At 48.3% G+C, this 26,376-nt stretch overlaps 8 protein-coding genes across 8 annotated transcripts; 5 read left to right on the top strand and 3 right to left on the bottom strand.

Moving 5' to 3' along the window:
* Window positions 1–101: 101 nt before the first annotated feature.
* On the top strand, window positions 102–1,111 carry N7529_006350 (phosphoribosylaminoimidazolesuccinocarboxamide synthase; the record flags this gene model as incomplete). The annotated part of the gene is made up of 3 exons (XM_057241877.1): window positions 102–251; window positions 302–677; window positions 732–1,111. 3 exons carry the CDS (start codon window positions 102–104, stop codon window positions 1,109–1,111), a joined length of 906 nt encoding a protein of 301 aa, XP_057097236.1.
* Window positions 1,112–1,363: 252 nt separating this feature from the next.
* On the bottom strand, window positions 1,364–2,498 carry N7529_006349 (CIA30 family protein; the record flags this gene model as incomplete). The annotated part of the gene is made up of 3 exons (XM_057241876.1): window positions 1,364–2,079; window positions 2,133–2,366; window positions 2,420–2,498. The coding sequence occupies 3 exons, from the start codon at window positions 2,496–2,498 to the stop codon at window positions 1,364–1,366; spliced, it is 1,029 nt and encodes a 342-aa protein (XP_057097235.1).
* Window positions 2,499–5,246: 2,748 nt separating this feature from the next.
* N7529_006348 (uncharacterized protein) lies at window positions 5,247–10,809 on the top strand (the record flags this gene model as incomplete). The annotated part of the gene is made up of 9 exons (XM_057241875.1): window positions 5,247–5,548; window positions 5,613–5,898; window positions 5,959–6,222; window positions 6,271–6,576; window positions 6,640–7,572; window positions 7,629–7,835; window positions 7,896–10,286; window positions 10,360–10,750; window positions 10,805–10,809. The coding sequence occupies 9 exons, from the start codon at window positions 5,247–5,249 to the stop codon at window positions 10,807–10,809; spliced, it is 5,085 nt and encodes a 1,694-aa protein (XP_057097234.1).
* An 821-nt stretch (window positions 10,810–11,630) lies between these two features.
* Window positions 11,631–14,607, top strand: N7529_006347 (uncharacterized protein; the record flags this gene model as incomplete). Its single annotated transcript, XM_057241874.1, has 5 exons — window positions 11,631–11,881; window positions 11,927–12,053; window positions 12,111–12,201; window positions 12,265–12,446; window positions 12,508–14,607. 5 exons carry the CDS (start codon window positions 11,631–11,633, stop codon window positions 14,605–14,607), a joined length of 2,751 nt encoding a protein of 916 aa, XP_057097233.1.
* Window positions 14,608–15,564: 957 nt separating this feature from the next.
* Window positions 15,565–20,547, bottom strand: N7529_006346 (mediator of RNA polymerase II transcription subunit 12; the record flags this gene model as incomplete). The annotated part of the gene is made up of 6 exons (XM_057241873.1): window positions 15,565–17,956; window positions 18,009–18,313; window positions 18,371–19,003; window positions 19,062–19,266; window positions 19,317–19,911; window positions 19,962–20,547. 6 exons carry the CDS (start codon window positions 20,545–20,547, stop codon window positions 15,565–15,567), a joined length of 4,716 nt encoding a protein of 1,571 aa, XP_057097232.1.
* Window positions 20,548–21,993: 1,446 nt separating this feature from the next.
* On the top strand, window positions 21,994–22,784 carry N7529_006345 (uncharacterized protein; the record flags this gene model as incomplete). The annotated part of the gene is made up of 8 exons (XM_057241872.1): window positions 21,994–22,030; window positions 22,092–22,142; window positions 22,232–22,263; window positions 22,318–22,334; window positions 22,397–22,408; window positions 22,464–22,561; window positions 22,635–22,651; window positions 22,707–22,784. 8 exons carry the CDS (start codon window positions 21,994–21,996, stop codon window positions 22,782–22,784), a joined length of 342 nt encoding a protein of 113 aa, XP_057097231.1.
* A 522-nt stretch (window positions 22,785–23,306) lies between these two features.
* N7529_006344 (translation initiation factor eIF1) lies at window positions 23,307–24,092 on the top strand (the record flags this gene model as incomplete). Its single annotated transcript, XM_057241871.1, has 5 exons — window positions 23,307–23,334; window positions 23,565–23,639; window positions 23,744–23,836; window positions 23,890–24,020; window positions 24,078–24,092. The coding sequence occupies 5 exons, from the start codon at window positions 23,307–23,309 to the stop codon at window positions 24,090–24,092; spliced, it is 342 nt and encodes a 113-aa protein (XP_057097230.1).
* A 928-nt stretch (window positions 24,093–25,020) lies between these two features.
* N7529_006343 (uncharacterized protein) lies at window positions 25,021–26,198 on the bottom strand (the record flags this gene model as incomplete). Its single annotated transcript, XM_057241870.1, has 5 exons — window positions 25,021–25,272; window positions 25,331–25,478; window positions 25,532–25,587; window positions 25,661–26,033; window positions 26,161–26,198. The coding sequence occupies 5 exons, from the start codon at window positions 26,196–26,198 to the stop codon at window positions 25,021–25,023; spliced, it is 867 nt and encodes a 288-aa protein (XP_057097229.1).
* Window positions 26,199–26,376: the final 178 nt, after the last annotated feature.

Here is a 26,376-nt window from a genome sequence, read left to right as displayed (position 1 = left end):
GAAACCTGAGGCCACAAGGCAGCAATGCGGGAACCCCCCGCCAAAAAAAAAAGTGACGATGACGCATACTTCCCTCCCTTCATTCAATTGCACATATTACAATGGCTCAAGCTTTGACGACTATCGACCTGCAGGGTGCTCTGCCTCTCATCGCCCGAGGCAAGGTTCGCGACCTCTACGAGATCGACGATAAGACCCTTCTCTTCGTTGCGAGTGATCGCATCTCCGCCTACGATGTGATCATGGAGAATGTAAGTCAACAATCCCTGAACCTGAATACTATACTAACTTTGGAATATAGGGTATCCCTAACAAGGGCGTCCTCCTCACTCTCTGCACTCAAACATGGTTCAAGACCCTGACCGAGGCCAACCCCGCCCTGCGCACCCATTTCATTTCCCTCGATCTCCCCCCTCAGATTCCCGAGTCCCTGCGCCCGGTCCTGCAGAACCGCAGCATGCAAGTGCGCAAGCTGCGCATTCTCCCAATCGAGGCAATCGTCCGGGGATACATCACTGGCTCGGCCTGGAACGAATACAAAAAGTCTGGCACCGTGCACGGGATCAAGGTCCCCGCCGGTCTGCAGGAAAGCCAGGCTTTCCCCGACGGCCCTATCTACACGCCTAGCACAAAGGCAGAGCAGGGCGAGCATGATGAGAACATTCATCCAGACCAGGGTATGTTTCGTCGCTTCTGTCTAGTCATAGAAATCTGAGCTAACATTATGTCAGCCGTCGCCATTTTGGGTGAGAAGTACGCGGCGATTGTCGCCAAGATGGCTGTGGAGCTTTACAAGACCGCTCATGCATATGCTCTTGAGCGCGGCGTTATCATCGCCGATACCAAGTTCGAGTTCGGAGTCGACGAGGAGACGGGCGAGGTTGTGCTCGCTGATGAAGTCCTGACGCCCGACTCCTCTCGCTTCTGGCCCAAGGACTCATACGCTATCGGCCGTGGTCAATCTAGCTTCGACAAGCAGTTCCTGCGTGACTGGCTTGTGAGCCAGGGTCTCAAGGGCAAGGAGGGTGTGCGCATGCCTGATGACATTGCCCTGAAGACGGCAGAGAAGTACCAAGAGGCTTGGGAGAAGATCACAGGTAACTCTAACTAAATCATAGGTGTTATGTATTGATTACGATTCGGTCATTGAAATGAATGGTGTTCATGTCTACATCCGAGGCAGCACCTTTTGGAAAATAAACATACCCTTTGCCTCACATCTCTGTGCGAGTCGCTAGCCAAATGAAGTGCTCGACAGTTGTATTTTCTAGCCACCATGGAATACAATCAAAAATTGACATTGTCACTGCGAGATTACATTCTTTTGTACAGCTAGCTATGATTTATTATACGCATATCATGTCTACTCCTCCCACTTCAAACCCTTGAGCCCCTTCTTAGGCTCCTGACTCTGCTGCTGAGGCTCTTTCCGAGTAGGATTCGGCTCAGGCTCTTCAGTCCAGCCCGATCGGACACCTTCATCAAGGGGGAGCGCATTATCACCACAGATTCTGCGCTCCTCTTCAATATCCGCCTCACCCATTCCGTTGGTCGCCCAAATCTTGTGAATGCGCAGATCAAACGGCCCATCCACACGATCCGTCAGACCAATGCCGATACTCTTAACCCGTTGACGAGCCAACGAAGTCTGAGGCTCAATAACAAAGCCGTAGTTCGTGCGCACAAACGAGTTGAACGGCAACAGAACAGTCTCCCATCCGTTCGACCCAGAAGTTGTTGTACTGGTAGATGTGGAGATGATGGTCGACTCAGGTGGAACATCTGAGAGAGCTGCGGGCATGCCACCAGGGTACAGATCTTCAGCAGCGTCGGAGGATTCAACGTCACTGTCATATGCCTCCTCCAGGGACTTGGGTGCCTCGCGCACACGGTGGTGTCGCGTGTATAGTCTGTGTTGGTGGATATCCGTCTCGACGACGGCGTCGGTCTGCACATTTACAGTGTACCGCCGACCATCGGATTTAATGCGCAGTGCAAGGTACGCGTAAGGATCCACGTCCCAGTAGAGCCGGCCGAAAAGCCAAAAGCCTCGATCTTGGTTACGGAATGCAGCGTAGCCTGGGGGTTTCGGAATTAGTGTATTATAGTGCAGTCATCATTGTAGGACTTACCAGTTCTTTCCACGCGCCAGTTGTCCGGTAATTTGGTAGAGATAGTACCGTGGAAGCGGGCATGTGAGGGTGTGTTCGAAGAAGGCTCGGCGGGTTCGTAGTCCAGACTGGCTGTGCTGAAACCTCCTACTGCGCGATCGGCCATAGTCTTGCAGCCATTGGTTGTTCCTTCATCCTCAAAGTTAAGGAGGGTGTAAGGCTTAGTGGGAGTGTGGAGGGCCTCGGTATTCCAAGCTATGGCAAACCCTTGTCAGTTTGAGGTTCAGGGCTGTGACGCGCACACTTACCGATTCTGGAGAGCCGGCCGAACTCATCGGCACTCCGCTTGAAAAATCCTTGAGCAGCTAAACGTCGCGTGGGAATCATATTGTGTATTGCAGAGGAGAAAGAGCAATTCTCAGTAGCTCTTTAAGCTGGGGAAGACTTTCCGAGGTGGCGTGAACAATCCGATAAGAGATAAGGACAACACGTCTTCAGCTCAGGGGATTTTTTGGTCTTCGAATCGATATTTTGCGACTAACTATTCAACTATTTACATTTACTCGCTTCTCACATCAATACGGAGATATAGTATGTATGTACCAATTTATCACGTCTCTCCCATCTTACAAGGGTCATTATGCGCCACATGAATCTGAAGGTTCAAGTTCGCGATCGAAAGGATCTTACAATGCGATATATTGAACATTGAACATTGAACCTTGTGATTGTCTGGAATAAAGATTTTCTTGTACTGCTCCGTAGTGCCATTCATGTTGGGATAATTTAGATTCTTTATTTCCTTCTGCTTTCTCGGGGCATCAGTCAGAGCATCAGGATACCATCTTCTTCCTAGTTCCTACTTCCAGGTGACGGGTGAAAGCGTTCATCATAAAATCATCTCCAATAAAATTTTCGAGAAAGACCTTCAAAGAACGCTATGGCATCTGACTTGACGTTTTGATCACGCAGACTCGCGATGTGAGCCGATATATCTTGCTACATATCCATATTCTCGTGTACCAAGGCTCAACTTCTGAAAGAAGAGGGAGACCAATTGAGTACCAATCTGTTCCCTATCTGGCGGTAAGTATTGTTACCAGGCGAGATTAAGTTGGCGTAGTTGCGACGCAGTCTCTCTGTATGTGGGGGCTTCCAATGAACGGCCGATATATATCACCACAGCATCAGGGATTGGTGGGATCTGAATCCATCCACCCGGTTTGTTCTGCATATCAAGAGTGGAGTGCCCTTTTGTTGCAATAGATAGGTCAAGAAGGATGCATCCTTATAAGGCCCAGCCCCACAATTCACTGTCTGTGGCACATGAAGCATCGGGAGGTGACTATACAACAATTTCCATGCCACTTGTGTGAGGCTTTTGAAAGAGCTTTGGCGAATGCTGTAGGATTCATATTAAAAGCTTCAGTAACAAAGTGTGTGGAGTGGTTTGAAAAACGGTCGACCTCAGCCAAATATCCTTGCAACAGATTGCCGAAAGCCAGGTACCATATTTTCAGTTGGCCACTAGAACAGGGATTTGGCTTAATGGCGGTTTCAGTTGTTTTTGATCATCGTAGATACCAAATTGTGTCCCTCCAGCTCACACCAAATACTTAATTAGAAGTAAATCCCAAATGTATCGTAGGCGGCTCAATCCCATTCTGTATACTCCGTACGGAATATTCTTTCGGGTTATGACCTACATACATGTATGTACGTTGTATAACTAACGGGCTATACAATATTGTAAATACAACGGAGCACTGCATAGTGCATCATGCGGAAGAGTGCATATATTCATTACAGTAATATTTGGTATCAAATAGTGTATTCACTAGCTATCGAAAATATGTACGTAACTACATATGTAGTTAGCTCCACATGGTCATAGGCTCACAAGCTGCATCTCTTTACGACGAGTTTCGCCAGCTGTCGTGGACACGCGTGGACCGTTGAATTTATATATTCGTAAAAGGAAATTTGCATAATATTGTACGGAGTAGGAATAAATCACTCTTTTCACAATTCATATGGCATGTATTCGGTTCTCTAGACCTCTGCTATGTTTAACAAGCTCTAGAAACTTTCTTTTGTATCATCCATCGTTTCTTATTTTTCTGTTCGCTCAGAAATCTCCCCTGTCTCAAATATGCGCCAATCTTAAATCCAGTTCTCAGTGGTCACATCCTTGGAACATGTAACCCCCCCCCTCAACCCCCGTATCCAATGGTTGCTATTGAAAAGATTCGCTAAGCACATCTCGACATCAGCTTCATCAGGTCTCAGTGGGTCGACAATTCGAGAGTACTTCGCGGATGCCCCGGGTGGCTCTATCAACTGCAGCCTCGAACTTTGTGCATCCATCCTCCCTGAGGTGGAGACTTGAAGTTCGCTTAGCAATGGCTGTTTTCATGATCCATGTCAATTAATTTTTCAACGCGATAATGAGATAGGATGTGCGCCTGACAGGTGTATGTGTGGTTGGGAAGTTGGACCCCGGATACTAATGAATTCAGAGGCTAGCAGAGAGGATAGATGCAGAAGCACTGTGTAAAATTGCCACGCTAATTCACGAAGAGAGGGACAGGGGCACTCGTGTATGTTGTTTTTGCTTTTTCTCTCTGTTTTATTAATGGGCACATCATGGCTTGTAATTGTAATACCATCAATGGTATTATCACTATTCGCTAAACTGGCAATACATATTTTCACCAAAATTATGCCAGCCGTTGTAATCTCCAATTAGTACAGCGTTGTAATTGATGTTTTCTTTTTACTTCCTATCACAATGGACTAATCAATGGTGGCAAATGCCATAGAAGTGGAAGTGGGGGAGTTCCATCCTGGCAAAATGCATCAACCTAATGATAATCCCAGTTGTATGACTCTAAAATCAGGAATTTGATATAGATCTAAATTCCTTCGTCTCAACATATCACATCCGTGTACTATTATGTATGTCCACTACCCCATGTAGACCCATTCCATCATGCCAAAGGACGGATCAGCATGCAAGCTCCAATCAGGCACAATTGGATGGATTATGTATATAACACAAATAAGACTTCGTGAATCTGATTCTTTCCAGAACTCAATCCACTGGGAGCCATTGTAATATCAGCATCAATCACCATGCCCCGATCCGTCATGCCCTCTAGCAACTTGCTCCTTTTCACAGATCAATCGCAGGAGCCGGCGAACTTTCTGAAATCTCTTCTCCAGGATCCTAATCATGCCCGCTCGCTATATCCGTTTATTCAAGCCAGCATTTCAGCCCTTAAGCACGAAGTGAGACTTTTGCGGCCGACGGAGCAAAAACTATTTGTTTCTATGGATTCCATTGCGGGACTCATCGCCCAGGCACAAGCAGCGGAAAAGAATTTAATTACATCTACTGTTCTGCTTTGTATAGCACAATTGTGTTCCTTGCAAATGTTAGTTGTACGGCGTTGCAGTTCATGAAATCATGATATTGACTAGACTGACGGTTCTTTATAGATGTTTGAAGCAAAACCCTAATCTGTTAGTGGATGACAAGAACCGAACCTATCTTTTGGGCCTTTGTACTGGTTTCTTGCCAGCTGTTGTTGCAGCCACCTGCAAAAACCGGGAGGAATTGGTCGATTTTGGAAGCAAAATTGTTTGCGTGGCTTTGCGCCTAGCCGTGGAGGTCCATCATCGGTCACAGGTTATCGAGAACACTTCTGGCAGTTGGTCCACAGTGATACGTGGTGTCTCGCAAACGGAATTGAAAGATATCCTGGATGAATTTCACATCACACAGGTACGCGAGTCGCAGATATTTTAGATGTCTAATTGCTAATATGTCCTGCCTTATCATTAGAATGTCCCCCCGCCTCGATACACGTATATCAGCGCCAGTTCAGCCATCAGCTCCACCATTAGCGGTCCCCCTTCCACAGTAAAACAACTTTTTGCTCAGTCGCAGACACTCGCAGAGGCCCAGAAAGCTGCTTTACCTATCTATGGTGCCTTCCATGCGAGGCACTTAAACCTCCCCGATATCGAACATATCGTTGCACCTGCCATAGACGGTAACCGCGAAATACGGCGGAGGGTGTTTATTCTCTCACCATCGATGGAAGGGGTATACAGGAGTAGGTCTGTCACAAGTATACTATCTCAGGGACTCCAGGAGATTATACAGGTGCCGATCTCGCACCAAAGCATCATCGAACAAACAGCAACGCATTTGAAGAGTTCTCCAACTGATTTGTTAGTTGTGGGGCCACAATGGGGAACGAGTAGTATCTGCTCAGGACTGAGAGCCCAAGGAGTCAATCTCGTTGAAGATCAGTTTTCTGCCCAATCACACGCGGCCCATGAGATAAATGACAATGATGGCATCGCTATCATTGGTATGTCCGGCCGGTTCCCAGGTGGAAGCAGTCTGGAAGAATTTTGGAAGACCCTCGAGGAGGGAAGAGAGCTGCACGCCCAGGTACGAATTAACACACCTACTATGGCTAATTCTGGTGCATTGTAACCGATATTTCAATTCTAGATTCCCCGTTCACGGTTTAATGCCTCCAAATATTTTGATTCATACACCGATAAAGAGGGCAATAATCCTCCTCCTCTCGCCTGCTTCATTGACGAACTCGGTTTCTTTGATACCCATCTCTTCTCTATGTCTCCCCGCGAGGCAAAGCAAACTGACCCTACACAGAGACTGCTCATGATGGCAACCTACGAAGCACTGGAGATGGCTGGATATAGCCGTGATCTTTACTGCAAGGTTGGAACATACTTTGGCCAGACTACAGATGACTGGCGAGAGTCAAATGCAGGCCAAGATCCGGATGTTGACTATGTACCAGGAAACATCCGAGCCTTTAGTCCAGGCCGTTTGAATGACTTCTTCGGATGGGACGGGCCATCCTACAGCGTGGATACTGCTTGCTCCTCTAGTCTAGCAGCAGTTGAACTTGCTTGTAACGCATTGCGCCTAGGCGATTGTGACATGGCGGTTGCGGGAGGGGGCAATGTCCTGACCGGACCAATTATGGTTCGCGGGCTCAGCAGTAGCGGCTTCTTATCTCCCACTGGTTCTTGCAAGACATTTGATGATGAGGCAGATGGATACTACAGAGGGGAAGCTGTTGGAGTCGTTATTTTGAAGCCGCTGCGCAAAGCGATTGCTGACAATGATAACATCTACGGCATTGTTCGAAGTATCGCTACAAACCACTCCGCCGAGGCGATATCCATCGCACATGCGCACCAAGACTCACAGGAGCAGCTCTTCTCGACCGTACTTGGCAAGGCTGGGCTACCACCTTCTTCGGTAGACTATGTGGAATTGCATGGAACAGGGTCCCAGGCAGGGGATTCCATCGAAGTGGCCTCGGTAGCAAGTGTCTTTGGCAACTCCTTGAAATTGGACCAGCCGCTTTATATCGGCGCTGTGAAAGCCAACATGGGACACAGCGGAGCTGTATGTTTGATATATATTTAGAACGCCTCGTGAAGTTGCTGATCATTTTTCACTAGGCTGCTGGAGTTACATCTTTGATCAAGGCTTTGATGATGTTTCAAAAGAGCCGTATTCCTCCTCATGTGGGTATCAAAGGCCGACTGAATCACAAGCTCGATTACATCGATGACAGAAATGTTCGCATCCCTGGATCAAACATACGATTTGAATCTCGATCTGGCCAAGAGCGGCGACGAATTATGGTGAACAACTTCAACGCAGCGGTGCGTCACATTATTCGGCTTTTCAGTTTTATTATGTGAATTTCAGCTAATAAGAAATAGGGAGGAAAAACGAGCTTGCTATTGGAGGAATACCTAAAGGTTTCAAAAGCAAACAATCAATCTCGTTCACACTATCCAGTGGTTGTCTCTGCCAAATCCTTGAAGGCTTTCGATGGGAACAAGACGCGGCTGCTTCACTACCTTGAAGAAAATGGAAATCACATTTCCTTGCCTGATCTCTCATACACAACAACGTCCCGGCGCTTGCATCACCCGTTTCGAACGTCCTACTCGGCCACGAGCGTTAGTAATTTGATGCAGCAAATTGCTGTAGACAAAAAACCTATGATTCAAGAGAATCGTGATACGCCCACGACAGTGTTCAGTTTTGCTGGTCAAAGCACAGATAATCGGGGAATCGCTAAAACACTTTTCTCTTCCTGCGCCGGGTTTCACAATTCTCTTGTCTCCCATGAAAAGATTGTCCTGGGGCTTGGATTTCCATCTATCCTGGAATACTTGACGGGAGATGATGATGGTAGTCCGTCGTGGCCAATCGTTGAGCAACTATCCCTGGTGTCTTTTGAAATCGCTATGGCAGAGATTTGGAAAAGCTGGGGAATCTCACCGAGTATGGTGATTGGCCATGGTCTGGGCGAATACTCAGCGCTGTGCGTCGCAGGAGCACTTTCCGTTGCCGATGCCATTTACGTTGTTGGTAAGCGGGCAAAGCTCATGCAGACGAGGTGCTCCACAAACACTCACGCTATGCTTACCACACCTTTGTCCTTAAAATCGGCCCAAGAACATTGCACTTCATTTGCATCATGTGAGATCTCTTGCATCAATGGGCCAAATTCCACAGTGATCAGCGGGTCTCAAGAGGATCTCAGAGAATTGCAAAGTAGGCTGGACCTACAGGGCATCAAAGCCAAGGCCCTAGTAGCTTCTTATGCTTTCCATTCTGCTCAGATGGACCGCATCCTTTTTCCCTTGCGTGAAATTATCCAGTCTGTGTCTTTCTCTGTGCCTACAGTCCCTATTTTATCTTCTCTGCTCGGGACGGTCATCGAGGCTGGAAATGTGATTGAACCCGATTACCTGCTGCGTCATGTGCGGCGGCCAGTCAACTTTTTGGGGGCTGTGCAAAGTAGAGAATATGATCAAAGCACCACTTGGCTTGAATGCGGGCCTGAACCTGGATGTCAAAGTATGATCAAAACTTTGACGAACACTGCCCAGACAAACCTCATGCCAGGTCTGAAAAAGGGCTTGGACTGTTGGAAATCTCTTTGTGAGAATCTTGCCACATTCTATCTGAAAGGCCAAGAGATTCGATGGTCCGCATTTTATAAGGATTCGGATCCAAATCTCCGATTGCTTGACTTACCCCCTTACGCATTTGACACGCAGAACTTCTACATTAATCTGAAAGAGGCCGATATTCAGGACACTCCTACAAGAAAGAGGAAACGAACCCAGAAACCACTCAGTACCTGCGTCCAATTCGTGGAGGAAGAGAACATAGATCCTCGTGGAGATGCCACGATCAGATTCGTGTCGGATCCAAAGCAGGAACAACTCCTGGCAGCTATTGAGGGCCACTGCGTTCAAGGCCACAGTCTCTGCCCTAGTTCGGTATACGTCGATATGGCCGTGACATCTGCTAGGCATCTCTATTGTAGGAGAAACAACGTGGGAGCTGGGTCTGCCATTGAAGTGACTGACATCGAGATCTTCCGACCACTAGTCGTCTTGTCTGCTGGACCCGATATGCAGGTGTCGGTTCAGCCCCGCATGTCCCTGGGCTATGGCACAGTGCATGTATCTATCGGATCGCAGCAAACAAATGAAACCCTTGTCCATCACTCTACCTGCAAGGTGCAGTTCAGAGACAACGAAGCTTGGAAAGATGAATGGGCTCGTTACGCGGATATGATCACAGCTAGAATGAATCAGCTGGTGAGCATGGAAAGAAAGCAGGAAATTTGTCGTATCCCGGGCAAGATTCTCTATCAGATGTATGCTTCGATTGTTGACTACAATGAGAAGTACCGCAGCATCTCGGATATATATATTGACTGTGACCACAAAGAGGCTTGCGGTACAATCCATCTTCCTGTCGCGTTAGAGTACGGGAAGTTCACATGCTGCCCGTATTCGGTGGATGGGATTATCCACTTTGCTGGATTCCTGTTGAACAACGGTATCGGCAGAGTCAAGGACACAGCGTACACTTCAACCGGTTTAGAAAGTATCCGGATTCTTCAGGATCGTCTCACAGCCAAATCTTATCAGATCTACTCTCGCATGAAAGAGTCTAAGGAAAAAAGCTATTGGGTCGGCGATGTTTATCTTCTCGATGGTGAGGAAATTGTTGCGACGTGTTTTGGCCTCAAATTCCAACAGATGAAGCTCAGCCTCTTGAACCACCTTCTCGGAGGCTCCAAGGTTGGTTTAGGAACAAACAACGAAATCTGAGGATCGGGAGTGGCATATGTCAAAAGTCGCTCAGTCTTCAAAGTCGTCGATTGCGAGTTCATCTGCTGACATGTTGCTCCGTGTCGCCAATATCATTGCGGAGGAAATGGGAATGGAGATGTCAGAGATCCCGGAGGAAGCACGTTTTGACGAACTCAGCATCGATTCTTACCTCTCGGTCTCGATAACTGGCAGCGTTCGTAGCAACACTGGCCTCCTGATTCCCGCAGGTATGTTTGACGGTAAACCGACTTTGTTCCAGATTAGGGCGCATCTTGTCCGGCTGCAACCATCCCCCAGTTCTGGAGATAGTACCCCAGTCTCGCTGAGCATTATTCCCCCACCAACCATTGGTGGCTCTGATGCGAGCATATCGAAATTTGAGTATTCACGTTGTCGATGGCGATCACGAATCCATCATGGGCCCTCCTCCGGTATGCTTGCCCTAATTATCCAATAACTGATCTAACCATTCACTATGATTTCAGATTGATATTATCGGACAGTACATGCAAGACGCCATTGTAAAAATTACGTGATGAGTCAGGTGTCTAGGTCGACAACAACAACTTCATGTACCTAAATGCAACTACTCACCTCACCCATTTACTCTGCTAAGGTAGCAATCTTCTTGGTATTCTTCAGGATATCTTATGTAATTTCTCTTCTTGACAGCTAGCCACAATAGTTTATCATTACCGTCCCAACCATTCTTCTCTGAGAACAATCGTGCATATGCCGAGGACTGACGACATTCTGACCCCCAGTGTCATATTTTATACTTCCAATCTCAGGCCGACATCCGAATTGGTAAGAACGGTACACTATCTTTGCGATTTGACTGGGGCATCCAAGTTCCCACCTGGGCAGGTGCAACTTTATTCAAGAGTCATCGATTTTATAGACTTTTCATCCCCTGCACCAACTATACTTTGAGATATCGGTTTGTTTCATAAAGAAAGAAAGATAAAACGGATTAGAAAAAAGGTGGCTCAGCAGTATAGTCCCATGGACATCATTGTGTTTTTGTACTATCCCACGGTATATGCTCAACTAATTCGCTCTATTGGGATGCGGAGGCATGTTTCTATAATTTGATACCGTTCTAAATATGGCGACGGCCCTCAGAGCTGTACATAGAGAATGGCCTCTCTCTTCTCTCGTAAATCTCTTTTCCTCAACATCTTCTTCGCTCGTTATAGCTCTTTGGTATCTATTGATATATTTCTTCATCACAGTCCCGTTAAACTTGGTATAATCCTTTCCCATATTCATATTACAAAGAACCAGTCATTGCTCAAACTATATACCAAGATGAACGGCCACGAAAAGAATAGCTCTGGATCTGGTACTTGCACTCCAGTTCCTCTGGAGCAAGTCACAGAGCAAATCACGAAGGATTTTGTCTCTAGTTCCCGTGAGCCTACTCCCGAGGGAACTCCCCCAGATAAAGTCATCAGAACGCCTCCACATTTTTCTCCGCGGTCTGATCTATTGAATCAAAAGCCAACGAAAGAGAATGCCCAAAGCCTTTTCTCGCAAGATTGTTGTGTTTTTGTTGGAAAGTAAGTACTGCAAGTCCTAACTAATGATACTTACTGATTGAATAGTCTCTCGAACAAGATTCCAATCGAACAATTGGAGCATGATCTTGCACAGATCATGTTGCAGTATGGTCGTTGTTTCGTTAATATTAAATGTCCAAAGAATATGCCTAGTGGATTTGTGCAATACGAAGTGAGCATTCAGTCCGACTTTCGCCCCCAAGTAAAATAGCTGATATATATATTATAGGAACGAGAAACAGCGAAAAAGGCGCTTGCAAAAAATGGTCAACATATACTTCACGGGCGAGCGTTGAGATTTGAGGCGAGTCAAGCACATAGTAAGTTCTTTAGGGCTACATCTATTTTCTTTTCTTCCATTGCACCTTCTAACTTCAAAACAGCAACTGCCTACATCAGCCTTCGCTCTGGTCACTCGATCACTGAGTCTGAGATCAGGAAACTCCTGAATAACTTTGGCGAGTTGAAAACAGTTGACATATGCACGCATATTGACCAGGGCTATCGAACCATCTACGGTCTCATCGATTTCGCATACCAAGGTGACTTTGCAAAGGCACTTCATGTAAGTTACTTTCCAAGTCCCCAAACAGTCAAATCTCCGAACAGCCAACTGACCATCAAAGACTTTTCACCACAACGACAAATACTATCTGAGAAGGGCCGAGATGGATGATATCCCCCACGATGGTGCTATCGAAGGAGACAGGCATTCAAATGAACCTCCTCAGAACCGCACCTGGAACAATTCGCGACTTCCTAGAGCCCGACCATATGGCAACGGCCATAACAGAGGCCACAACAACGGTCCCAACGGCTACAACAACAGCAATCACGGCTATAACAACAGTACTGGCAACGGCAACGTGGGAAATGGTGGTAACAGCGGCAGAGGTGGCATTCGCAGTGGCCCCCCCAGACACCACGCCAGCTTTTCAAACCAGCACACTCCCACCCAGAGTATCAACGCTCAAAACAATCCATCCCATGGTTTTTCTCCTCGCCAATTTCACCGGGGATTTCACTTCCCTCCGACCGTCGGCGGCGCCGGTAACTTCGACCAAGGCTATAACCCCAACGTCAATCAGGGCTATAATCCCTCCTTCAATCAAGGCTGCAATCCCACCCTCAATCAAAACTTCTCTCAGGGCTACCCTTTTAACAACCATGCTCATTATCCCCCCCAAGGATACCCACCCGCTGAAGCTTTTGTCAGCCCATCCATTGGCTTCAGCCAGATGTCAGTGCCGGAAGTCACAACTCAGCCATTTCCTTCCGAGTACCCTGGCATGCCAAATCCAGGGCTCCCTATTTTTATGCCGAACCAATACCATCCTGCTATGTTGACACGGCACCAGACTATGATCGAAGGTCCACCTGCACCAAGGCCTCCTTTCCCTAACGAACCTCTCCTCGTCTCTAGCCAGCCACAGTTTGACTCTGATCAGCACCGAGAACACTGGTGGTGTCCTACTTGGGTCCCTGCCGGAATGCCGCCCAACTGGCCAGGTGCCCCGGGCAGCTATTGTATGCAGCCAGGCTACAGTCATTACTCTGTGCCTCGCGCCAGCCAGCCCAGCTTGGAAGCACCTTTTTATGGAGGTTTTTCTGAGGCCGAAGCATATGAATCTACCTTGAATCAGATCCATGTTGAACCAACTGAGGGCGAGGAAATCGAGAGAGGACGCTCTCGTGTTCAACAGCACCATTCAACCACCGATGGGAGTTCCGACATGCCCCAAGTGGCCGTCCCTGGCCAGACCAAGAGTGAACCACTTTCAGTGCCAACTCATGTGCAGGAGGGTGCCAACATCGTAACTGTGAAGGCATCTTCTGATACCGGCATCGGGCCGACCACGTCTCAAGATGATCCCATTGAGCCTGAGAATAACCCAAATGAGCCTGAGCCCGAAGCTGAAAATACTGACGAGCCCAGCCACGCCCCGGCTGCGGACGAAGAGCACCGAAATCCGAACGTTGAGACTGTGCCTGAACTGGAAGTTGAAACTAAGAGTGCTGCTGATTCATCGGAAGGAGGCCCCGATCCTAAGACGCCCGATACCGACCAGTCACGGGAGCGTGTTACTACCAGTACCAAATCGCAGCCCGACTCACGAACAACAGTCACTGCACCGACAGTAGCCAAGACCGGTGCCAAACGCAAGTCGCCTGTCAAAGACAAGGGAGCCAACGCAGAAAAGCTTGACAACAGCAAGTCACCAGCCAAGGATGGGACTACCGATGCTGACAAACCTGACAAAGGCAAGTCGCCTGCCAAAGATGAGATTGCCAACACCGACAAGCTTGACGAAGGCAAGTCACCAGCCAAGGACGAGACTGCCAACACCGACGAACTTGAAAAAGACAAGTCACTAGCCAAACGCCCTGTGAGACTTGAGCTTGATGTGCCAAAATTTGCCATAGAATATGCCCGGAAGAGGGCGACTCGCACTCCACTGCGTGAGAACAAACCACTCAAGGAAAAATATCAGCCCCAAACCGGCAGCCGTAAGACTGTTGAGGACTACACTCGCGAAACATATCGCCAGATGGTCGCGAAAGACCCCAGCTTCCAGTTCAAAGATGAGAGTAAGCTGGATGAGGCTATCCAAGAACTTGAAGATGAGTGGTATGAGCAAGGGTGGGCAGAAGAAGGTCTCGGTCCTGAGGATGAAAGTCCAGACTCTGGGTCTCCCAAGGACCCGAAAGACAAGTCGTCGGCATAGGCTCAGGCTCAGAGTGAGACTGTGGTTGGGGCTGGGTTTGACTTGAGGTCGAGAATGCGAACAAGATCCAGGTTCAATTGAGATTTATATGGGGATTTTGAGAACAGGCGCCCAGTCAATTGAGATCGAGGGGGTGTTATTCATTTTGATTTGCTTGCTATGACGGGATTTCTCTCGTTTTATCTTTATTTCTTTGTATTGATGAAGTTCTTCTATGGCTTACTTTTTTATGCTTTGCGCGAATCTGATTTTATGGGAAACACGAAAGCACAAAAAAAAAGGGGAGCTTGTCTATTGGCATTCTCGAAGTAGTTATCAACCTGACTTTTGTTTTTCGCTTTGATTCTTCTTTTTTTTTTTACCGTACAATATAGTGGCCGCCTGGTTGACAGTAAATAGCAATCACTCATGGACTGGTGGTCTAGTGTACGATGAGGCAAATACCTGTTGAATCTACAGGAAGCACAGTCACGAGAGAAGAACAAAGTAACTTCAAGAATGAAAGTCAGTATGATTTGAGTTGATTGACAAGGCAGACATTGAGCGAAGCTCGGCAACTTAATCCCACCCATGTAAACGCCGAGAACGAAGCCAAAGCCGGATATATGTACAAAATGCTTCTCGATGCAAGCTTGCATGCCATGAATGCCAAATCCGAATATGAATGCCAGTGGGGGATAGTGATGCACGCCAACGAAATGAGCCCTTAAAAAAAACAGAAAAGTAGCATGCAAACAAAACTAACATTTAAGACGGAGTCAAATTCCCATATGCAATCGCTCATTGTTACAGTAGATGTGAGTCGTGAGATATGCGAGGGAGGAGATGTGATGAATGTAAGGTGGGATCGAATATAAAGGTAGAAGTGTGAATGGGATGGTTGCAGAGGATGCGAGGAATAAGAGGGGGAGATATGGGGTATATCAGGACTTTGCCTATCCCCAAAGGAAACGATAATCAGGCTCTCACTCGCCTGGCATCGAAATATCCCAAGTTGACAGCCGTATCATTGACACCCAGGAACGGAGCCGCATCTTCAAGCAGCTCCCATGGGCGAACAGGATATGGACCAAGAATGCGACCACGGTGTTGAAGACGAAGTCGGTTGGCCATAGTGTTCGAACCGTCCATCCCGGTGGGCAAACCAGACGCTGCTGCGACGGATTGCTGCGCCGGAGATGGCCCGACAGACGAGAATGGGGCAGGCGTAGGCGTCGGTGTCGATGCTGAGGCTGCGGGTGAGGGCGCTGAGAAATGCGGCGCGTTTGTAGAGTATTGGTCTACCATCGGACCGAAAAGATAGAGGAAGCGAGAGTCGTTCTGGAACGGAACGAAGGATGAACACTTCTCTTTTAAGAAGCGGGCGCATTGATGGCGGACTTCGTCTGGGAAGATGTCGATCAGGGAGGCAGCGACGTCAAGAGCGTGTGTTTGCAATAGGATACCCGGACAGGGACGGAAGCCTTCGCCCGCTTTTGGATGCGGGAAGTAATCGGCCGCTGGGAATTGACGGAGTACGTCACCTGGGAGGCGTGAGAGGGCGATGCAGATGATTGAGGTCAGGAGTCGGAGCTGCTCGGGCTGAGGGCCAACTTTCAGAGTGGCAGGCAGTTGAACAAATGCGGACCGGTGAAGAACTACCATCCTCAACATGGCAGAGAACCAGAAGGCAAGGGCGCGTTCAAACTTGGGACGTCCTTGATTCCCGGCGCCCTTGGAGTTGGCGAGGGTGTTATGCATGGCGATGACTTTGTGGAGAAGGGAGTCCATCTTCTCAACAAGTACCGATCCAACAGATGGAGCGCCAGAGTCCGGAATGCTGCTCGCGAGCTCCTCAATAATAATGAGGTATAGTCTAGCGGTTTCCAGCGAGGCCAACTTGTCGGAAGTGTCAGGAATATCGCTCATTAGCTCTTCCAGGAGTGGAATAGCGAAGAACTCCCTCTCAGCACGTTCACGGATTTGTCGAACGGCATCAGGGCTCATCAGTGCAACAAGATCAACCCAGTGAAGTCTGTGAGCACGGCTGTCCGACACAGCAGTCTTGAACATTGCATCAACTATATTAGCTCGGTCTTCCGCCGCTGAATCTGCACCAAAAAGAACTTGAAGCTTTAACTGGCAAAAAGGGAGCGAGAAGTCATCGGTCATGCTAGCTAGCTTCTGGACTTCGGAAAGGACCGATTTGCGATCTGACTTAGACTCAACACCTAGAAGAAGATCGAGTGCCTTTTGAATTATGCCCAAAGCAGCTGGGTATTGATCAACTAGCTTTTGTATGCCGTTCTCTGCCGCACATCCTGGGTTCCGCACAAGGAGATCACGCAACAATCGAACCATAGAGCCCTCCAACTCACTGGATGCAGTCAAAGCATCATTGGCATTGCATGATGCAGCATCACACACGATCCTCAGCGCCTCTTCCGAATTCTTGCCGAGAAATTCTTGTTGTGCCAATTGGAAGCGATAAGACACCAAATCGAAAAACCTGGTCTCTTCAATACAAGGGACAAGAAGCTGGACCAGTTCAGCGGGTAGATGTGCTGCATTGGGGACAGTTGTTGGCGTAGAAAGAGTTAGTCTCTTGGCGAGGGCCAAGAAAGCTCTAATGGTAACGCATCCGACACCAATCAATGGAGGAAGAATTCGCAACAAAGTAGTACGTTCGGATGATCGAAGATGACTGCAGACCCATCGTGCAAGAATGCCGTCAAAATGCTTTGGACTGAATGACCGAAGCTGTGCGAGGTAGCGAGAAGTGTCATTCGCCGACAATTTGACGTTGCCACCATCAGATTCCAAATGCTTTGTGAGGGCATTGAAGATTGTGTCCAAGGTGGGCTCATCCATGACATTCCCTGACAGCAAAAGTTGATCTAATTTCTCTCGGAAAAGGGGATCGATGTCACCGAAGCTATCGGGAATGTGGTCAGAGACTGGGGAGGATGCGGCTACCATTGACTTGTTCTCCATGCGAGAAAGATCTTGGCGAAGAATGGAAACCGTGTTGAGTTCACTCGGAATCCTCAAGCCAAGTTCGATCAAAGAAAATATCAAGTCAAGACCTGGTGTGCCGAGTCTCTTGATGCCGGCATAGGCGTCAATGAGTCTCCGGAATAGATCAGCTGTGGCGCCAATCACACATAGCGATTCAAAATGACAGTTCGTTGTGTCGGCAACCGAAGCCAGCACCGTGCTATCATTGCAGCTAGACGCGAATTTCAACACATCTGCCAGCATCGAAATGTCATCAAATGTTTCCAGGACCCCACGAACGGTGTAGAACTGAGCCGGGGTGAGTGCAGACACTACAGATACGGTTTCACTGGTGAAAGCTCTAGTAATCAACCTACCAGTGAGTTAGCAAGATCTGCAAGAATAAAGAGACGTTAAATGCCTACTCTGCAGGGCCCCTATTGTATTCCGCAATGGCACGACGGAGCCATTGCCCAACCTCAGCTTTGACAGCCCAGGGCAGATTGGTAGGTAGTGAATCTAGTTCCATGGTTGCGGATTCGTTGACGCCAAATATCGCCGGTAAACGCCGACTGATGATATTTTTAACATTCTCAATGGCTGCAACTTCGTCCGAGGCAGAGAGTCCGGTCCGTGCCAGCAGAGTGCTTCGCAGATTGCCGACGTGCTCCGGAAGACGACCCACAGGAAGTTGCGCTATGAGTCCAATGTCGATTGGCAAATCCTCCACCTAGATCTTCGTCAGTAACTATAAGCTTTGGGGATGAGTTTCAAACTCGTATCGTACCTTGAGCTCTTGCGATGGGGAACCATTGGTGACACCTCTGGCCATGAGCCATTGGAGGTAGCGACCCACGGAGAATGTTTGCGACCTGACAAGCTCGGAGATGACATGGTAGATTTGCTCCATGTCAAGTTTTTGATTATGTAGTCCTCGTGAGAGAAATGCAAGAATGTGACTATCTATATCGACGCCGGCAGATTTCCATCTGCGCAGCAGACGGACACCGACGTACACTCGACAAAGGCCGTAGCGGAAGGGCGTAGAGAGCCATTCCATTAGTCTGGAGACTAAAACGGCCTTGTCGTCGAATGCGTCGAGGTATATAGCCACAGAGGAGAGATCATGAGCGGAGCGGATGGAGTCGAGAAGTCGTATAATGCGTTGATGTGGAGAGCGTTGGGTGGTTTTTGTTGAGTGTTTGGGCCGCTGTACTCGCGAATTGCGCTCTGCGAGGCTCTGGAAAAGGGCTTTGTCTGCTTCATTAGCCATGTCAAGGGAACATGACACCTGCTGGTTGTATTTTTCCCAAGAATTGGGGAGGATCATGGAGGATGTATGGTCACGAACAAGCTTTCCGATAAATCGAGAAAGACGGTCAATGAGAGGTTGGAGTTGGGGCAATTTAACTTCCGTTGCCTGCTTCATTATCAGTATGATCACGGGCATGGGGCAGTCCATCATATATTGAACGCACCTGCCGCAGTTTTTGAAGCAGTAGCTCAGCCAATCGTCGACCTCTTCGCCTGTAGCGCATAATACTATTCCAATAAATACCTAACATCAACAGCCAGACCGGGATTGTGCCGATAGAAGCAGCCTCGAAAGAAGATAAAAACCATTCAAGAAAATGATCATGGTCCAATAGGTTCTCAAAGAATAGACGAGCAGTCAACCCAACACTACAACAGAAATTAGCCTCACAACATAGATAAGATTCAGGGATACATACGCATATGTCATCTTTGCCTTCCAGTCCGAGGACTTTGGGGCATTGAAGACGCCTTCAATGAATTGCTGAACATTTGTGGTCCAGTCCCGAACCCACTTCGCCTCTAAACCAACAGCCAAAGCACCACTGGTACCCTTGCGCTTGAATGCACGAATTTCATTAGCACCCACACATTTTCCTAACCAAACAGCACGTGCAACGGGGATCCATTTTCCAAGGCATTGGTCCAAAAGAATCCTGCCCCGGATGCCATGCGGGATGGTTCGGCTGAGGCGCCGCAGAGGAACAGCCGGGTTCGCGAGATCTCGAAGCCATGCCTCGCGCTTATTATCGGTGAGCGTAACTCGGGGTGGTGGTTTAAAGGTGGATCGGGCGGGAACTGTGTTGTGGGTTTGGCGTTTCTCCAGTGCCGCGGTAAAGACAGACGAGAGCATCTGAAGCCCTGTGCGGTGCTTTAGTTGCGCATACAATGCGGGGCGGGCTGTATTGGATTCATGAGAGACTTGTGTGCGGTCGTAGTATCCTTGTTTTGCGGTTTGCTCGTTCAGGACGTCCTCGGGATGGTTGCCGGTCCATGGTGCGAAATCGGCGGGTTCTATAACACGTTAGTCTGCATGCCTCGACGGTTCCCAAAAGATCACCTACTATCCCCCTTGTACAATGGAGCGACAGCTGGTATCTCAATTTGATAAGGTGTTGTCTGCACAGCTCCCACTGGGGAGCTTTCCCTCGACTTTATAGGAGCGGGCCCCGACGGTTCGACCACCGAGGGGGTTTTCCAAGGCTGGGCGGGGAGCGGTGGTATGGCAGGAGGCTTCGTTCCAGTAGCGCCGTCGCCGCGATTCTCATTGCCCGGGATATCCGATATGACAGCCTGGAAAGACCAGGCTGGCCGGCCGCGCCATGAGACCGCAGGTCGCGAACTTGCGCTTCCCGGAGTACTCCTCACCTCGGAACCCATCGCTGCGCCGGTATCTGGGGTATTTGATGCGCTAGACACCTCCAATCTCGGTCGTTTCGGGGGTGGTTCTCTGTCCTGCGACTCCGGACCGCCTCCGGTCAGGTCGACGACGGTTGGTTGTCGGATCGGCGGTTGGGAGAGAGTGGGCTGCCTGTCGGGTTGGTCATGCTGTCCCAACATCTGCGCATTATCAGCTCGTCCGGGGACGCCATTGAGTGTACGCAGAGGGTGGCCCCACGGTTGGCCGCCGGCAAAGGAATGGGGGTTCATTATAGGCTCATGATGTGTTGAAAGGGTGGAATATGCAGATCATGCAGGCGATTATTTTGAACCCTTAAAAATTGTAATGTAATTAGAGTACAATGTTGAAAGGTTGTAATCGAAGGAGGACCGGGGGAACAGGCGACTCGGGTATCGGATAACGAATCAAGTAAGTACAAGACAAAGAGACAAGAGGCAAAATGGAAGATAACGTAAGTGTTGAAAAGGATCGGAATGATTTGTTGTGTTCCAATATACGGTGTACAATTAAATAATAATGTAAAAGTGTCTAAGTGGTAGTTATCATATGATTTCGTTGGACGATTAGTTAATTGCAAATGCCGGAATACCCTCCCCGGTTCTGTTTTGCCCCCTTTAAGCCAAAAAAAGGTCCAATCCGTCCACTCCCGGATGTGTTCGCATCTGATTATGGACAATCACCTTGACAAGGACCATCTTTTCAATCAATGAGATTTGTCCTTGTTATAAGTTACAAAGCAGCGGACCGTTCCCATTGACTTATTTCGATAATAATACGAGTCCCTTAGCGGGTTATCGGGGTATCTTAACCGGGTACGGAGTGCATTCTCTCGTGTTTGATATGATCGACGTGAGCTGTCATAAAGTACCATATGACTTGCTGAGAACCCTTAGTTAGGTGCTTCACTTTACCACGTATAACTAGTTACTACATAATTACCTTCCAACCTATCTAGCTGACTCTGTACAATCTTGTACATTATAATGGCGAATACCTCGGATGTCGATCAATTATGAAGACTCGGAGCATGCTAGATGCAAGGGATGTGGATTTTGAAGCCTACATGAGACAATGCCCAATTGTACATTGTATGATTCTGGTTTAACTAATGCACAGGCATCACACCGACCTGCAGCACTTCCGAGATCATTACACAAACCCTGTTTGATGTCGGTGGGTTTTATGTATGCAATGATCTTCGTATTGCTTCGATTGCGCAACCCCCCACGATTGTATTTCTCTTTGTCATTCGTGTTCGAAATTAAGTACTCCGTATTGGAAGTCAAGTACTCCGCATTGGAAGTCAAGTACTCCGTATTGGAAGTTAAGCACTCCGTATTGGAAGCTAAGTACTCCGTATTGTTATACCAAGTCAGCTCAAGATCGGCTTATATGCGTACAACCTATGTACTTGATATCATTTAGTGTACCTTACCATCCTGGAATGATTTATTTTTATAGACATCTTGGTTCAGGAGATAAGGAAGAAATAAATAAATCCTTACAATATACAATCGTTATCTTGTAACTATACCATGCTAAGCCCTAACTAATGTATGGAGTAGTTGCAAAAACCGAAATCGGAGAGAAGTTCGGAGATATTCAATCCGGGGTTCTCGGACCTCAAGTTCTAGCCCAGACTGGCACTAAGGCCACTTCGATCCTTTCGACAACCCACCACATTACATTTCAACATGGCTTCAAAGAAAGATATGCGCAAGGTTGAGCTTGGTAAATCTCAGATTTCGTGATCAACTTCAAATCTCAGAAATTAACCTCGAACCCTTGCCAGCGATCCCCTATGTCGATCCCCCCAAAAGCAGCAGTGATGCCGATATCTCCAGTACGTTATCCCATTTATTTCAATGGAATACTTGATCGCAAGGATCGCAAGGATCGCAAGGATAGTCGGCTGATCGAGCTACACAATAGGCACAATGTCGAGCACTATGCCTATGGCGGCTGTAAGTGATCCCAGGTTCACCATCGCAATAACACCACTAACCTTGGCCACTTAGATGTTTACGCGCAACCGGTGAGTGATGCGTCGCATTTCACATGACTACAGAACGTTAATTGACGAATCTCGCAACGCAGCATGATCGGATGGTAAGAGCACGGTTAGCCGTCGTCGGTCTGGCCCAATCAGCTGACTTGGAAACAGGGTCTCGTTCGTCTTCTCGCTTCAGTCTTGGCTGGGTGAATCCCCAGACCAAAAAAAGAATGCTTCTACCCCGGCATACATGTCGGTCTTGATGTCTTGTTCGTTTTCTCTTTCCCCCCCCCCCCCCCCCCTAGTATGCTTACGGCAAACTAACCTCTTATTGCGGTGCAGTGATGGCATTGTGTGTCGTATGTATTTCCGAACGAAACTCCTCGACGTACCCAGCTTAACAACACATCGCAGACCTACTTCCCTCTCTTCTTGCCCCCGCAGGCTCCTGGCGGCGTCGCTGCTGTGCCGACTCCGTCGCCCTCTCCTTGAACGCTCGACTTTACGTGATACCTTATTCTCTCCTGCATGCATCATAATTTCTACGATCCCGAGACAAGCCACGATGGATTAATTGTTCGCGGAGTCTGATGTTATAAGTTTCTAGATTGAGGGTTTCTCTATCAATCGCCTACTATTGTGGCACTGTATCAATATTCAACCCGATTTTCGCCTTCTTGGGTATTAACAATGTTTACAACTTGCCACCAGTAGTCATCTCCTAGTACAGATCTGAATTCTACATAATTGCCACCTATAATTGTATATAATTGTATATAACTGTGTCAAAAGGTACCAGATGCGAGTCGTCGCTTAGTCACACACCGCCTTTCCCACAACGTGACTCTTACCTCAAAAGGCTCTGCCGTTCTTCTCTCTGATTCTTCTACAACCACAGCCTCCACTCCACTCACTACAACACGCTCGATCTTTCAAAGAGACACTGAATCTCGCCCCTCACTCAGTTTACCTATACCCATTTGAAACGCCATTTATATCGAAAAAGTCGAGTTTATGTCCATCGAAAACCTCAAAACCTTCGGTGAGTTCGCCACTTTCCCCTCCTGGCCGGGCGCGTGTTGCCTCCCCTCCCCCCCCCAAAACATACATGCATATCCAAGATTTTGATGAATCCTGGTGCGGCTGAGAGACACATATCTCACTGCTTTTGGTGTTGAATGGGTGGAGCCCGGCTCAGCTCTATTCTACCTCCGTCTCACCGCGGCGGGGTAGAAATTTGGCACTGGACTTGCTGACCTGTACATCTCACAGACCCCTTCGCCGAAGCCGACGAAGACACTGGCGAAACCAAAAAGTCTCAGAACTACATCCACATACGTATTCAGCGTACGTCTCACTTCTCACTCCCTGTCGCCCCGGACGTCGCTGTCCTCGCGACATCGTCGTCGCTAAATAGGGGAGCACATGCTAACCACTTTGTTTCACAACAGAACGCAGTGGTCGTAAGTCTCTGACCACTGTTCAGGGTCTTCCCAAGAGGTTCGACCAGAAGAAGATTCTGAAGGCCATCAAGAAGAAATTTGGTATGTTTAATCTGTTCGATATCTCTCCCGGCCAGCTGACTAATTTGTCCCAGCTTGCAATGGCACCATCATCGATGACACTGAGATGGGCGAGGTGATCCAGTTGCAGGGTGACCAGAGAAAGGATGTCCAGGAGTTCTTGACCAGCGAGGAAGGCCTTGGTCTCGATGGCCAGACCATCAAAGTATGTTGTCGTCCGTCCCATGTCACCTTATTTACTCATCTAACTGTTATCACCCAGGTCCACGGTTTCTAATACCAACATCTTGCCTTGTTCCGGTCCCCTCTTACCAGTTTATGTTGCCCTGTGGGCGATGGGATAGTAAGCTTGTCCATGCATCCCTCATCCGCCGTCCGTACGCTGTACTGGCCTCCTGCACATCGATCAAATGTCTTGCTTTCTCCCCCCACTACTGTGTGCTCGGCGTGTTAGACTTGGCCCCTTGTCGAAACGATCCGCTACACCTGTGTGGCCCCTGCCGATATTACCGCAGTATTGGCAAGGACTACAGGAGGGTTCGACAGATACGTTTGAGACGGGATTATGAAGGAACGAGGCGTTGGTAGATACCCATTATCTGTATAGACAGACAGACAATATTTTTTTTTTCTTTGCATGATTAAGTGTGTTTTCTTTTCACTCTATGAAACGGGCTGCCTTTGCCTATGTTGCTTGTTCACATTACTCCCATGGTCATAAGTCAATCTGGATGCTCAGGGAGATCCAAGTTAAACCGAGGGCATGATTTGATAAGCCGTGTTTATGGGTCTCATATGTCGGTCTCTATCGTCTTCGAACTCTCTTCGCACTGGCTCACTCGTCTGCTATTTTTTTTTTTTGCTTGCAAACATGGAATTGACCTGTTTTAACCAGTATCACGCAATGGTAAATGAAAACAGTCGCAATAACTACGATGTACGCTGGTATGCCAACCAATAAACAAGATAATAGATTAGATTTACCAAAGATCGCCTTGTATGAAAAGAAGAATATCCCAGAGGTTGGGCCAAATGCCCTCCCCCAATCAAATCCCGAAAATGTACAAAATTGCTAATGGTTTCGGACTAAGAACGCTTGCTCAGCTCGCCCAAATCATGAATTGAAGATGACTCTGCAAGGTATCCGGAAAGAAGAAAAGAAAGGACAGTAAGCAGCCAAAAGGAAATCCTACTCCACTTTGAAGCTACAGTTCCCCAAGCCCAGCACGCTCATCTGCAATTCGCATGCGCAGGAATATGGCTGTCGCCCAGTCCCACAGCTTGCGGGAGAACACAAAGACGGGCACCTCGGATTCGTTCTCCCGGGTCAAATGCAGCTGTAGCAGGAGCAATGACATGGTGAGGAAGCTTGCGACAAGCACAACTAGCAGAGATGCTGCTGTTTCACGCTTGATTTTGGTGTGGTTTTGGGTTGCGTAGTAGATGAATGTTAAAGACTGGTGAGTGTCAGTCAAACGATAGGGAAATGACAATACATTGGAAAAGAAAACATACAGTTGTAATGGATATCCACGCCGGTAGAAGGTGCCGAGGGTCAGAAGAGGCACCAGATAGATATAGCACCCAAGATGTGATATATGCGATCAAGCCGTTCGTTGTTAGGAGTCGGATCACAACGGCCGGTGGAGTGTAGTTTAGAAGCCTGGAATATGAGTAAAAGGTCCTAATACGGAGGCGTCAAAATATAAAACTCACCATCGAGACATCAAACAATCAGCAAAGAAATAAGAAAGGTATGCAGATGCACAGCACTGTCGAGAAGTCAGTATGAAGTATAGGGCTAAGCACAATATATATGCCGGTGAGGGCGATCCTATAACATACCCACATAATAGCCAATGCCACCTCCGTCACGCGGAATCTCCTCTCAACATCCCATTCCTGCCCCACACTACCGATAATCGCCGCCGCCCACCCCTCCCGTCCCATACCCGGCCGAATATGCAGCAGCTCGGCCAAGAAGGTGAAAGCACATCGCAGTCCCCACCAAGCAGCAGGTACCGTGCTCAGCGCTCGGCATACAAGCAACGGAATGTACCACTTGCGGTCCACCCCTAGAATGACAGCGACTCGCGGGTGCAGTGCTGACGGGGCAGCGTGGCCTGCATCGCTGCTGGGTGGGGTATGGGATCTTGAAGTCGGGGATGGCGGGACAACGGCCGAAATAGATTGAGAAGCCACCTCTTCGGTTGGCTCGCTTGACAGCAAATTATTTGGAGGGGTGTGATAGCTGGGCGGGGCACCCGGTCGTGTATTGTTCAAGTCTGGAGCACGAGATGGGCGCTGTTGGTCGTGGGGAGTGTATGGTGGAGGAGAGGCATTACGTCGAGGAGGAGCCAGCCTTTATTTCGAATCGCGGCATATGCGGCCGTCACGCAAGGAGTGGGAGGTGGTATAGAAGAGGGTGCGGTCGAGACGTTCGCTCGAATATGGGTGTTGTCAAGCTGTTTATGGGTCTCCTAATTGGCAGATATAAGACCCAGTGCGTTGGGGGCGGTGTCTTTTTTTCCCGGGGGGCAGTTTACTTTCTGAATGAATTT

This window comes from Penicillium soppii (genome assembly GCF_028829465.1).
Source record: "Penicillium soppii strain IBT 18220 chromosome Unknown utg000005l, whole genome shotgun sequence".
In the NCBI taxonomy this organism is placed as follows: domain Eukaryota; kingdom Fungi; phylum Ascomycota; class Eurotiomycetes; order Eurotiales; family Aspergillaceae; genus Penicillium; species Penicillium soppii.
The sequence above is the reverse complement of the archived record's forward strand: the minus strand, read 5'-3'. Positions and strand labels throughout refer to the sequence as shown.